The sequence below is a fragment of the Pundamilia nyererei genome, unplaced genomic scaffold, assembly GCF_000239375.1.
Source record: "Pundamilia nyererei isolate P.nyererei 1_Seehausen unplaced genomic scaffold, PunNye1.0 scaffold00047, whole genome shotgun sequence".
In the NCBI taxonomy this organism is placed as follows: Eukaryota; Metazoa; Chordata; class Actinopteri; order Cichliformes; family Cichlidae; genus Pundamilia; species Pundamilia nyererei.
In genome coordinates, this window is record NW_005187448.1 from 1352863 (window position 1) to 1365392 (window position 12530).

General features: G+C 44.1%; 1 protein-coding gene across 5 annotated transcripts in view; it reads left to right on the forward strand.

Moving 5' to 3' along the window:
- nav1a (neuron navigator 1a) overlaps positions 1-12079 on the forward strand; it is a 91654-nt gene extending 79575 nt beyond the window's left edge. For 4 of the 5 annotated variants that reach the window (XM_005732518.1, XM_005732516.1, XM_005732517.1 and 1 more), the window contains 23 exons: positions 287-328; positions 584-732; positions 844-1026; positions 1138-1214; positions 1387-1410; positions 1601-1678; positions 2542-2625; positions 3496-3604; positions 3692-3813; positions 3953-3961; positions 4724-4908; positions 5000-5162; positions 5247-5445; positions 5533-5621; positions 5718-5813; positions 5935-6106; positions 6849-7114; positions 7203-7354; positions 7449-7520; positions 7606-7811; positions 7912-8030; positions 8130-8318; positions 9849-12079. In XM_005732518.1, the coding sequence (XP_005732575.1) occupies positions 287-328; positions 584-732; positions 844-1026; positions 1138-1214; positions 1387-1410; positions 1601-1678; positions 2542-2625; positions 3496-3604; positions 3692-3813; positions 3953-3961; positions 4724-4908; positions 5000-5162; positions 5247-5445; positions 5533-5621; positions 5718-5813; positions 5935-6106; positions 6849-7114; positions 7203-7354; positions 7449-7520; positions 7606-7811; positions 7912-8030; positions 8130-8318; positions 9849-9944 (2881 nt within the window). In that variant the 3' untranslated portion in view covers positions 9945-12079. The remainder of the gene's footprint in view (positions 1-286; positions 329-583; positions 733-843; positions 1027-1137; positions 1215-1386; positions 1411-1600; positions 1679-2541; positions 2626-3495; positions 3605-3691; positions 3814-3952; positions 3962-4723; positions 4909-4999; positions 5163-5246; positions 5446-5532; positions 5622-5717; positions 5814-5934; positions 6107-6848; positions 7115-7202; positions 7355-7448; positions 7521-7605; positions 7812-7911; positions 8031-8129; positions 8319-9848) is intronic. The other variant, XM_013910700.1, reaches the window with a different exon arrangement.
- Positions 12080-12530: the final 451 nt, after the last annotated feature.

The window sequence follows — 12530 nt, forward strand, 5'->3', positions numbered from 1 at the left end:
GGATAAAAATGTGTTTTTCTTAAACTCAGCCAACAAATAAAGCAAACAGTGCACACACACAGACACACACTAAAGCAGAGAGAGATATGCTGAGGCTTGCTGGGCTGTTATTACTGCAGGGCTGTTATCAGTGTTGTACTAGCCCTACTGACTGAAGTCATAATTACTAGCTGACGCTGCCCATCTTCCAGTCTTACTGCGTTTCTTTGTGCCTGCTGTCTGTGCCTGAGACTCTAATAACTCCCTGCACTAGTGATTAATTAATGACACTGCTTAATCTCCACAGCTCTCAGAGAGACAGAAACACGCTGCCAAAGAAAGGTTTAAGGTAAGTAGTTCCACACACAAACTTTAAATGTGTGTTTTTTGTTAAAATTGCACGCACAAACACAGAGATTGATTGATAAGATGCCCTTTGTGTGGCAGATTATGTGGATCTTGCCCACAGCTCTATAAAACATCATTCCTGCTGCTCATTTCCCTCTCAATGCGCCCTGCCAGGAGCATTTTGTGTGTTTTGGTCGTCGAGACATTCAGCTGACTTTTACCACTGCCAACACTGACTTGGTCCATTAAACTGTAGTTTCAGCAGTGCCTCCCAGATCGAGGAGGATGGGAAGGAGAAAGGAGAGAGGAGGCACTCTCATACTATTCTCAGTATGACCGACTCGCTCGCTCTTCCACTGCTGTCGTCGCCCACCTCCCTGCCCCGAACCTCAAAGACCAGCATGGGTGCGTAGATACACAAGCACACACACTATGATGGCAAATGATAAATGCTGACACGCATGCATTTGTTTGATGTGTATTGCAGAGCACTGGTAACTCTATTTCTTATAACAGTGCCGAGCCCGGTGGGCGGCCCGCCGAGGATGACTCGATCCAACAGCATCCCGACACACGATGCCTCCATGGAGCTGTACGGGGCATCGCCTCTGGGCAGCACGGTGTCACTGGCTGAACGTCCCCGCAGCATGGGAATGGTTCGCTCCGGATCCTTCAGGGACAGGGAGTCGAATGAAGATGGTGATTTTTCTGAACGTTTTTGTCATCTGATAAGTAGCATCTGTTTGACTTCATCTCAACTCTAATGGATTTGTTTTTCTTTGTGTGTGTGTTACTCTTATTTATGCTCAGTTCATGGCTCTGTACTCTCCTTGGCCTCCAACTCATCAAGCTACTCTTCGGTGAGTTTGGGCAGCATGCAGACTCAGGTAGCTACAGCTCAGCGTATGCTGTATGTGTGGATGTATGTTGGTGCAATGACGCTTTCCTCTTATTTCACTCTTTAAACACTTGAAACTGCGGCCTGTACCTTATTAGGCCCCGCTCCTCTCGTCTGTGTCTTTGCTAACATCTTTACTCTTATCCCCTATGCTGTCCAAGGCTGAGGAAAGGATCCAGGGAGAGGTAAGTGTTTTCTGTCCAGCTCTTTCTACTCAGCTGGTTTTTTCCCCCCTTTCCCATCCACTCTCATCCTTGTTGTCTGTGGGAGAACAAGCCTGTCAGTCGTCATCTGCACCATCCACTCACTTGCATAATGTCCGGTTTAGTGGCCTCGACCGTCTTATAATTGGAACATTCCTGCTTTTATTCACAGCAAATCCGCAAGCTGAGAAGAGAGCTGGAGTCATCGCAGGAGAAGGTTTCTAACTTAACGACACAGCTCACGTCAAACGTATGCACTTTCTGTCGATGCTGCTTTGCACAAAGCATGTTAAGCTTTTTTTTTTATTGCGAGACTTCCTTTTTGCATATCACACTACTCAAGTAATTGACCCTTTATAGAAAAGCGGACAGAGAGAGAACCTGTGTCATGTCGGTCATAGATCATCTCTCTGCACTTTCAGGATGTTTCTTATCTTTGCTGAGTCTAAGTAATGCTAATCTTCCCCTCTAAAAAGCCACTTAGCTTCGATACGCACACGTACACATGTGCCTCGCTCCCTTGTTTCAATATAACTCTCCAGTCAGCATTTTCAATGCGTCTGATTGCGGCAATAAAATGCAGGAATTATGCACCGCTTCATGCAGGAGACATCAATCAGTGCGTGTGCACACCCCCCCTTTTTTTCACATTGTTTGACCTTCTCATGTGAGGGCAGTGAATGTGCAGAACAGATGCGCGACACACAGCATGATTATGTGCTGGATTAATGACTGGGCTGAATCCATTATTTTACTGTGTTAATACATTCTGTAAAGGAGAATAGAAAGTAATTTTCTCTCCCTCCTCTGGGCTAAACTGGGTGTGTGTGAGGAGATTAGGGAGGAGGGGGATTTTGCACAGACGACATCCTGTTCAGCCTTTGTGCCTCATTCAGCTTTTTAGCACTTCTTATGCAGGGATAAAGGGTCAGACAAAATCCATTCAATCTGTCTCTCTATGCATAATGTCTGCTTTAAACGATGCTCTGTCGAATCGGCCAATAAATAAATACCAGTTCATCTACACGTTGATGTCCTGATATAGAGAAATTTAAATGGAAAAATTGAGTTTAATCTAAATTGTTGTTTTTGTCTCTCGTCTTTTCTAAACAGGCAAACCTGGTGGCCGCCTTTGAGCAAAGTTTGGCACTGATGACAGCGCGGCTGCAGAGCCTGTCGCTAAGCCACGAACAGAAGGTAACATCCCAGCCCCGCTTTCAAGCACAAACAAACAAAAACCTGAGCTCCAGCTGCGCTCCACCACCGCAAATTTCTCATGAGCACTCGGCTAAGAGCTAATACGGAGGTGACTTTGATCGAATCCTGCAGTGGGAGCTGAATCTAGGTTAGAGGCCCCTGGCTGCAGTCCTGCAGGGTGGCTCGGTGTGAAAGGAGGAGGATCAGTGTGTTAAAAATCTCTAAAGGCTGAATGATAAGAAAGACTCAAACAGTTTGCATGTGCACCTAAAGTAAACATCGCATTCCTGCATTCTTCTGCCTTTGTGTGTTTTGGTGTAAAAGAATCGATCGGTGCCTGAGCTGTTTAGTGTGAGCATGCGTGTGCAGTCTTTCTCAGTGCTTCATGCCTTGCTGCTCCCTCTGAAAGCCCTGTCTAGACCACTCCAGGAAAGGTCTTTGTTGTTTGTGCCAGTGCACTGACCTGTGCAGTTCAGCCCAAAGCACAGACTCTTTAACCTTGAGGAGATGGGCCGGGCGGCTCTATTTAGAGTGGAGTGGCATCGATTTTAGCAGACAATGAGCGGCACTGTTGTTCTTGTCTTTTTGAACTTTTCACTTTGCATTGGTTTGAGTTGAAGTGCATTACTAAAAGCTCACTCCCACTACATAAATAACATATTCAAGTTATTTAATGAAAGTATTCATGATTTTTAAATAAAACCCTTTTTCATTTATTACAGCACAAAATCCCCAGTTATAAAAAACAGTAAAATGAAAATGCAGCATCTTTTGGATGATAACTAGACGAGTACAAGCTATCACTCGGCTCGATTTTCAAAGCAGATACAAACAAGTGTTCCTCAAACCATTTATTTAATGTTTGTGCAGGACTCTGAGCTGATGGAGCTCCGGGAGACCATTGATGCTCTGAAGACCAGGAATGAAGAAGCCCAGGCTGTCATACACGGAGCCTTAAACAACCCAGATAACAGCAAAGGTCTGTAAACTATTCAGGTTATCCTTTTACCTCTCGCTCACTCCACAGCACTTTTATTCAATATTTTCTCTCTTTATTTTTTCCCAGATCTGTGTATCAGACGTCAGAACTCCTGTGAGAGCATCTCCAGTCTGAACAGTTTGACCAGCATGTCCAGCGTGGGCAGCTTGAAGGACCAAGATGCTAAGAAGAAGAAGAAAAAGAGCTGGGTAAGAGCTGTTTGCGAGGCTTTATGTTATTCTCACTGCATGGTCTGTGTCTGTTCTCCTTAATGAAAATGACAAAGCAGCGTGGATGACGTATGACCAGTCTTTCCCTCCTTTGTGTTGTGCTATTCTGCTCTTTTAGGTCTTCGAGGTGAGTTCAGTCACTGTGTTTCTATAAAACCTCTATTAATTTCCTGTCATACAGCATGATGGACCATCTAAAAGTGCAGCACAGTCCTCGAGTACCCTCCATCTCTGCTGATCGGCTGCCTCATGTGACCATTTAATTTGAATAGATGGCCGTAATTCGGTTAGAGCGGCTAGCAGCAGAAATGATGTTCCGTAAGAAGCGAAGCGCTCAGGCTTAATCGAGTTTATTTAACGCATCTTTCAGTTATGTTTCTCCCCTGCTACATCATACTTTATCCTGTATTTTGTCCCTGTGTAAGAGAACACATGACTTTTTCTTTTACCATGTAACCCTCACTAAACCAGCTGCTAAATCTAAGTGCAGAAAACGGATTGGAGCTTGGACTCAGTGCAGAAAACGACTGAAAGTTCAAAGCGGTAGTTTGTCATTTTGGGGAAGGCTCTTTGTTTTTGATTAACACCAGCTGCTTGGTTTAAAACAAAGGTCCAAATATTCTGCTCTGTGAGATTTACACATGCACATGATGATCTCTCGTTTATTCATTCTATATAAAATGAAACTATACTTGACAGATTGGGGTTTTGGCTTTTATCTGCAGTGAAAAATGACAAACTATTCCTTTATTTTTTATACTCTTTGTACTTAGCATGTGTCACATTAACAGTTCTAACTATTCCCTCTTTTTTTCTTTCCAGTTATGCAGTCATGTGAAGTCATCGTTTGACTGTTTTATATCAGTTTATCTCTTCTGTTTCTATGTAGCTGAGGAGCTCCTTCAACAAAGCATTCAGCATTAAGAAAGGCTCCAAAACATACTCTGACATTGAGGAAATTGCCACCCCCGACTCCTCAGCTCCTAACTCTCCCAAGATGCCTCATGAAGGGGGAGAAGGAGGAGACGGCATGCTGCCTTCCCTGAAAACCTCAGCTTCAGCCACCTCCTCTGTGTGAGTACACAACACCTACTCCACCGCACAGCTCAGCAGTGCAGTTTTCGTCTATGAAAATTTCTTATAAGGGCTGCTTGGCTTTTTCCAGGATCATGGAAAGTACAGAAGAGGGAGACGGCGAGGAAAGCGCCGTATCAGAGTTGCGCTCAGAGCTCTGGGTGAAAGAGAGGGAACTGACAGATATTCGACTTGAAGCCTTAGACTCTGCACATCAGCTTGAGCAGCTCCGAGAAGCCATGAAAAACATGCAGGTTTGTTTTGCCTACTGCACGTGTCTTTGTTCAGTTACCTGCAAAGCTGTTATTACAATTTAAAGCTTTATGCTCATGTTTCAGTCGACGGTGAAGAACCTGAAGGCAGAAAATGTCAATTTAAAAACAGGAACCCAGCATCACCTCCCTGCCTCTGGCCCCACCTCCTCCACATCCCAGCCTTCAGGCCTGGCGTCCCTCCTGGGGCCCTCTCTGAGGCAGCCAATGAGCATGTCCCTCACCAAATCCTTCAGCCTTAGTCTGAATGATTGTAAAGATCCAGGTCAGAGACTAACAAAGCCTTAAAACAATGTTTACCTCATAAAGAAGTGCAGCGTGCATCTCCTCCTCATTTCCTCCTCTCTTGCAGAAGCGTCTCAAGGTGACACGCTAAGCGTGTCTTCTCAGCGTGAAGAAGTGTGTGCACGTCTGCTGGTCCGTATCGGAGACCAAACAGAGGTAGACGTGGAACACTTTTATTACTCACAATGTCCGATAATGTCAAGAGCTTTAACTGGACACTCTGGAAATTAAGCGTCTGTTTCTTCTCTGTAGGACAAACAGCAGCAGGAGTACTACCTTGGCTCAGTGCTGATTAATGCGAGGACTGACTGGCCTTGTCTGGACTCCCTCATAGCCGAGACCTTCAAAGTAAGTCTTGTAAATCTGGCCTCCTTTTTTATTGAGTGGACATTTGTGGTTCAGTAGCCCGGCTGCGATTTGTTTGCTCAACCGTAAACTTTTAACTGTGATATATTTATTCTTTGTTTAGGATTATTTAAGTCAAGTGGACCCGACAGCCAGCTTGGGTCTGACCAGTGACTCCCTGCACATGTACCAGTTTACCCAGGGCAGGCTGAGGGTGATTGGGGGGGACAAACCCCAAGGCTCACCTTATCGATGCCTTGGCAATGGTCCCGCTCGTATTTTTGTCACCTTGAAAGGTTAGCAGATATAAGTGCATTCAGTGCTTTTTCCCCATGTCCTGTCTCCCCCCCCCTCTCACCAGCGGATGGCTGCCCCTCCCAGAGTTGGCTGGAGTGGAGTGGTCAGAGTTTGTCCTCCTCGTGCTTGCTTCACATGGAGTTTTTTGATTGTTTGGGTTTATTTGTATTGTTATCTTTGAATACAAAGCAGCTCGAGGTAAAAGTTGTTGCAATATTTGCACAGTATGAATAAAAACAACAGTTTGTTTTGCTTTGAAACGCTGTATTCAAAACTCTTATTGACGTCTATTTTCTTAAATGAATTACATGCAGCTTTTTAACTTTTACATGGTGCTAGTCTCCAGGAATCTTACACATATTTTGAGTGTAATCTGAGGCCTATTTTGTAAATGAAAATGGTTGGCTCGAGGGTCGTGGATGCCAGAGTGCTATTAAATAGCCACAAGACAAAAGCAGGACTTTGGGAATGTAATGAAAGCATGTGATGGTTTATCTGGACCAGGGTTTGGCAACCCAAACCTTCACTGTGGTTCCTGCTTTGACAGAAAAAAGCTCCTCTTCTATTGTTAGGTTGGGGGGGCTAAAATGACTATTTTCATGTTGGTTAAGCCCCCCGAGACCTAGACCAACTGATGTAATTTAAGTACTGGATCTAGTATAAAATTAGACAGTTTAGTTATTCATAAATGCTACATACATCGTCTTGCTCATCCTCCCCTCTGTGTCTGAAACTCTTCAGGTCTCCGGGAAAAATGTGTTGACTCACTGGTGTTTGAGACCCTGATTCCTAAGCCCATGATGCTGCACTATATCAGCCTGCTGATGAAGCACAGGCGCCTTGTTCTGTCTGGGCCCAGCGGGACAGGAAAGACTTACCTAGCTCAGCGTCTGGCCCACTACCTCCTGCAGCGCAGCCGCACTGACTCGACTGAAGCCGGCCACGAGCCCGGTCTCCTGGGTCGCAGCCCTGCTATCACCTTCAACATGCACCGTCAATCACAGAAGGTAAAACCTGATTAAGGATTTTTGGTGGTTTTTTTGTTTCTTATTCTTTCACAAGCAAGTATGAAAATATGTATTCACCTTTTAACAGGAGCTGCAGTTGTATCTGTCAGATCTAGCAAATCAGATTGACAGAGAGTGTGGAGGGGAACTTCCCCTGGTCGTTATCATCGATGATATTAGCGATTCAGCAGCCATCACTGAGCTTGTTAATGGAGCGCTCACCTGCAAGTATCACAAATGGTAAATGACTTTGAGAATTACTCTGTTTCACCAAAGAATTCAATAAGATTTGTTTAATCGAAGAGTAACAAGATTTTCTCTGTTGCTGTTTCAGTCCGTACATAATTGGAACGACCAATCAACCTGTGAAAATGACGTCTAACCATGGGCTGCACCTGAGCTTCAGGTAGGCAGAGGACTGGATGAAGCATACTCTGTGACCCTGTTTAACTCTTACGCAGAAAGTAACTGTTTCTTGCATGTGGCCACAGGATGGTGATGTTCTCCAACAACGTAGAACCAGCAAATGGGTTTCTGCTGAGGTACTTGCACCGTAAAGCTGTAGAGGCTTACCAGGACCAGGACCAGGACTTGGCACGCCACCAGGAGCTCCTTCAGGTTCTCGACTGGATCCCTCAGCTCTGGTACCATCTGCACGCCTTCCTGGAGAAACACAGCACTTCAGACTTCCTCATAGGTGAGATATTAGCAGACAGAGTGAGCAAAGTCCGACTTGGGTACTTGGGAGAGAGTTGTTATGATAAAGAGCTGTTAACAAAAAACCCTGCCTCCTCCAGGTCCCTGCTTTTTCCTGTCATGCCCAGTGTCAGTGGCGGAGTTCAGGCAGTGGTTCATTGACTTGTGGAACCACTCGATCATACCGTACTTGCAGGAAGGAGCCAAAGATGGCATTAAGGTGAACATGCACACATTTCCAAAATATAACAGTAGTGGAACAAACAATAACCCCCTCTATAACAACACTGTTTTCACTGTGGACTTGTCTTCCTGTCAGGTCCATGGGCATAAATCAGTATGGGAGGATCCGGTCGAGTGGGTGAGAGGCACCCTCCCCTGGCCCAACGCACAGCAGGATCAGTCCAGGCTCTTTCACCTACCTCCTCCTAGCATAGGTCCACTCAGTGAGGAGAAGAAGCCTCCTAAAGACACACCTCCACCCAGCACACTGGAGTCAGACCCACTGGTGAGTGATTGTGTGGATGCCTATGGCATCCACACTATTGAGATCCTGTTTCTTTATTCTGCAAGTTGCTTCCGTACGTTTTTTGGACGTTAACTACTCCCTCAGTTTTCAGCCGATTTTCTCCGTTCAAACTTAAAAAAATTCTGCTGTTTCTGCTAATGGGTGCTATGACTTTTGGTGCTCATAACTTCTATACTTTTTGAGATATAGAATTGTTTTTGCAATATTTTTTGCCCATTTCTGCCATATTATCAGTGGCCTCACTGATTTTCCTCACCGGGTTGACCTGTGTTTTAGCTCAGTGAGATAAGCGTCCGTTCTCAGACTGGGAGGCCCGGGTTCAAATCCCGCTTATGGCAAAATTTCTTTCAGTCAACAGTTAAACTTTTTCACCCCTTATCAGCAGAATTTTAAGTTTTTTCACCACTTTTCAGCTTTTTCAGCTGTTTTCAGCAAAAACCTCTTTTCAGCAGAAATTTTGCGGATTGAACTCTTTTCTGCAAAAATTTCAGCCTTTTCACCTCTTACCAGCACAATTCTAAGCAGCTTCTGCTAATTTCACCAGAATTGTCAGTCTCTCCACCTCTTCTTTGTGAGAATGAGTTTGGCGGAGTGAGGTGAGTCGCCGCCTTGAAACCAAAAGGTTTGAATCCTGCTCAGGGAAATGTTTTGTTGTTTTTTTCAACTTTTTCAGCTTTTTTCAGCCGACATCTTCAGCGTTAAGGCATCCACACAGCATTTTCGCAGGAAATGCAAATTTTTCTAGTTTTTGTGCCTAGATGTGCTTTAGTCCATTTTGATTTGCTGAGAGTGGAGAATATTGCCGGGAATACAAACAAATTGACATTGTTTCAATAAGACTGTCAATTAATTGACCATGGTGCAAAAAAAGTTCATGTTGCGAAAGGTGTGGAGAGTGTAGAGCAGGGGTCCCCAGTCCCAGTCCACGAGGGCCGGTGTCCCTGCAGGTTTTAGATGTGTCTTTGATCCATCACAGCTGATTTAAATGGATAAATTAGCTTCTCAAAGTTCTCCAGAGGCCTGGTAAAGAACTAATCATGTGATTCGGGTGTGTTGACCCCGGGTGAGATCTAAAACCTGCAGGGACACCGGCCCTCGTGGACTGGGATCAGGGACCCCTGGTGTAGAGCCTGCAACACCTCATCTAGCAGCTCACTGTAACTGGGCCAACGTGCTCCATACTCACAGGAATGTTTAAAACTGTCTATCAGTACTAAATTCTCAATAAATGTACTGAATTTCCTGCGATTGTTGCCTCAACTGAGTCCTTTTATTCTGACACACAAAATATGTCTTTAGCATTAGAAACACATAAGAAAGGAGAGCCTGATTACAAGACAGTCAAAAACGCTGGCAGAGCAGTTATTGGATTAAACGTAGAATAACTTAATCTCTATTTCAAGCCATATTTCATATATGCAAAGCCAAATCTAAGCACAGGGGGAGAACACATGTGTAGCAATCTTCTCTGTGGCTAACTCTTCTTCTGTGTCTCCTCCTGCTCCACAGATGGCCATGCTGCTGAAGCTCCAGGAGTCGGCCAACTGCATAGAGTCTCCAGAGAGGGAAGGCAGTCTTGATCCCACTCTGCAGGCTACACTCTGAGTAGACTGTCGATAAAGCTAAGGAACTGTCGACTCTACAGCGCGGCTCTCACAAATGCAGTTCAAATGAGAATTTAAAGACTCCAAGATGAACTTTAATGTGTGCTCGGTGAGCAGTTACAAAGCTAATGTAAAGAATCTACAGAGAGAGGGAGTAGGAGGATTATGGACAGTGGACAATGGGTTTGCTCCTCCCGGATATCTGAACATGGGAAAGATGATGAAACCGCTTTGACAGGAAGCTGCGATGATCACGGCGGGGAAAGATGGTGTCTTTTCTCCCTTCTGCTCTCAGCTGGTATGAGATGGGCTGTTGTTGAATCTGCAAGTGCATGGTGACCAAAATAGTATAAAACAAAATATTACCTATAACCCCGTTCAATATTTGTTCCCTTTGTTTTGTTTTCCCTCACAACAACTATTGGTGCTTATAGGTTTATTTTGGAGGCACATGCGTCATTTCAGGAATGCAGACTACAGAAAAACAGTCTGATCACTCCCCAAAAAGTAGGACCAGCACTTGACTCCAGCCAAAATGCACTTTATTTTTTTACTTGCAATAATTGGATTTTAGGAGGCCGAGTCAGTGACTGTGTATCAAATGGGGGGATCGGCTTGGCCAAATCATGCAGTAAATCCTCCAGATGGCAGCATCTATTGATTCCTGCCTCTCTTCTGTTCATGGTGCGCTTTCAGTCTCACTAAAGGTGCTTGGTAGAACATAACGCACACTCAAAAACACAACTATGAAAAAGGCCTTGAATGTTTTCTTCTTTTCAGTTCTGCTATTTTGTCATTTATCGAATAAACAGAACTGCGAAGCTGCAAAGAGCAACGTGCATGAGGTGAAAACTGAAACGAGTGATTTCATTTTGGGTTGAGTCTGTAAAGAGAATGTCATCATACGTGGACTCGGTAACCAGTGTTATGCTGATATTATAACCACAGGAAGTCAATGTACTGAATTATAAACACAGAGAGAAAAAAATTGAAGAAAAAAACACCCACGACCTGCTTGTTTATTGAGCACCGTTTCTGGCTATGCTTGCGTATACTCTGTATTTAGATATCAGTTTTAAAACACAGACTTCTCTTGTAATAGCTGACGACACAGCTCTCAAAGTCTTGATTTTGTAGGATTTTTTGTACCGAGTCATCTTCAGTGATCGCCCGTATGCCGACGTTTATCACCCGTGTCATCATCCCTGAAGCAGAAGCAGAAAACTAGCAAAAAATAGCCGTAACATTTTCCTTCCTCTTTCCTTTACTTCCATCTTTTGATTAAAACGTGACTTTCTGCTAATTGTCAGTTTCCTTTTCTCACATGGTTTGAGTTACCGTCAGAAAAGACTGATTAATATTTAAATGTGACTTCCTCCCGTTTTGTTTCTTCATTGGTTTGCACATGAAATATGCTAGAGGTAGTAGATGACAGTATTTATTGCTCACATCTTGACTGTTAACTGAGATAAAGTGAGAAAGTATAAAGAGCGGTGTAAGAGGAGGGAACTGTAGGTTGCTGGGATACTCTTAAACCCCTTAGCTTGACCCTGAAGTACCTCAAACTGCCATACTCTGCCCACATGTTCCTCTACTGCTGTAAAGTAGAGGCACGATGCCTAAGTCTATCTGTGCCTGAAACACAATTTGGCCTAAAAAGCTGCTTTGATCTACCACACAGAGGCCTCGACCTAGAGGGAACATAACTAGTTCCACTGACCTACTCTGATGTCACTTCCATGTCATCACTTTAATGCCCAAATTTGGGTTTCGAGTGGGTTATCAATATATTTGGAGCCTTTGACAGGCAGTTATGTGATAAGCTGTAAGTTAAGATGATGTGTGTGTCAGTAAACTGCAGTTAATGCGAATGTGTATCATGACTAGGCTGCTTTGCACGATTTGACACCATCTTCAACTTAAGCTTGAAGGTCTTGTCGTCACTGGGGAGTTGCCTGAGAAATGGGAAGCTGCGTGAGAACAGATGCAAGCCTAGAGATGTGATGTTGATGCATGTATCCCTGGTGTGTTCCCAAAGTTTCCTTTCATTGGACCTACCGCACTTAAACCTTATCACGGGAGGGATTTTTAAATAACTGGATATCTTCCTCTTTTTCACATTGTTTTTAAGAGCAGACGTGGGGTTTTTTTGTGTTTTTTCTTATGCAAATATTTGTAAAGATGTTTTGTTTTTCCTCTTTTGTACATTACATCACTATTGTAAACACTGTAAATAGTCACTGCGTCTGCGACAACAATCACTTAAGGGATCTAAGAGAAAGTTGGGCCCGCGTATGCAGAAAATGAGCGTCCTCTGTGGTTGTATTGTCTTCCTCCAGCAGGAAGGAGCACTTGGCTTAAAAGTGGGCTCGGTAAAGGTTGTATGGCATGTCTCTATAACCACATTAAATCCCATATGTCTAACATTGAGCAGTTGTTACAATAAAGTCATGCCATTCATCACATCACTACCTGTTTTCTACGTGTTTCTTTATAACCCACTAGGGGGTGCTAATGGGCCACTACTCAATTAAGTTGAAGGACCGTATTTGATGGTTTCTTAATTATCAGTTTAATTATCGACAGG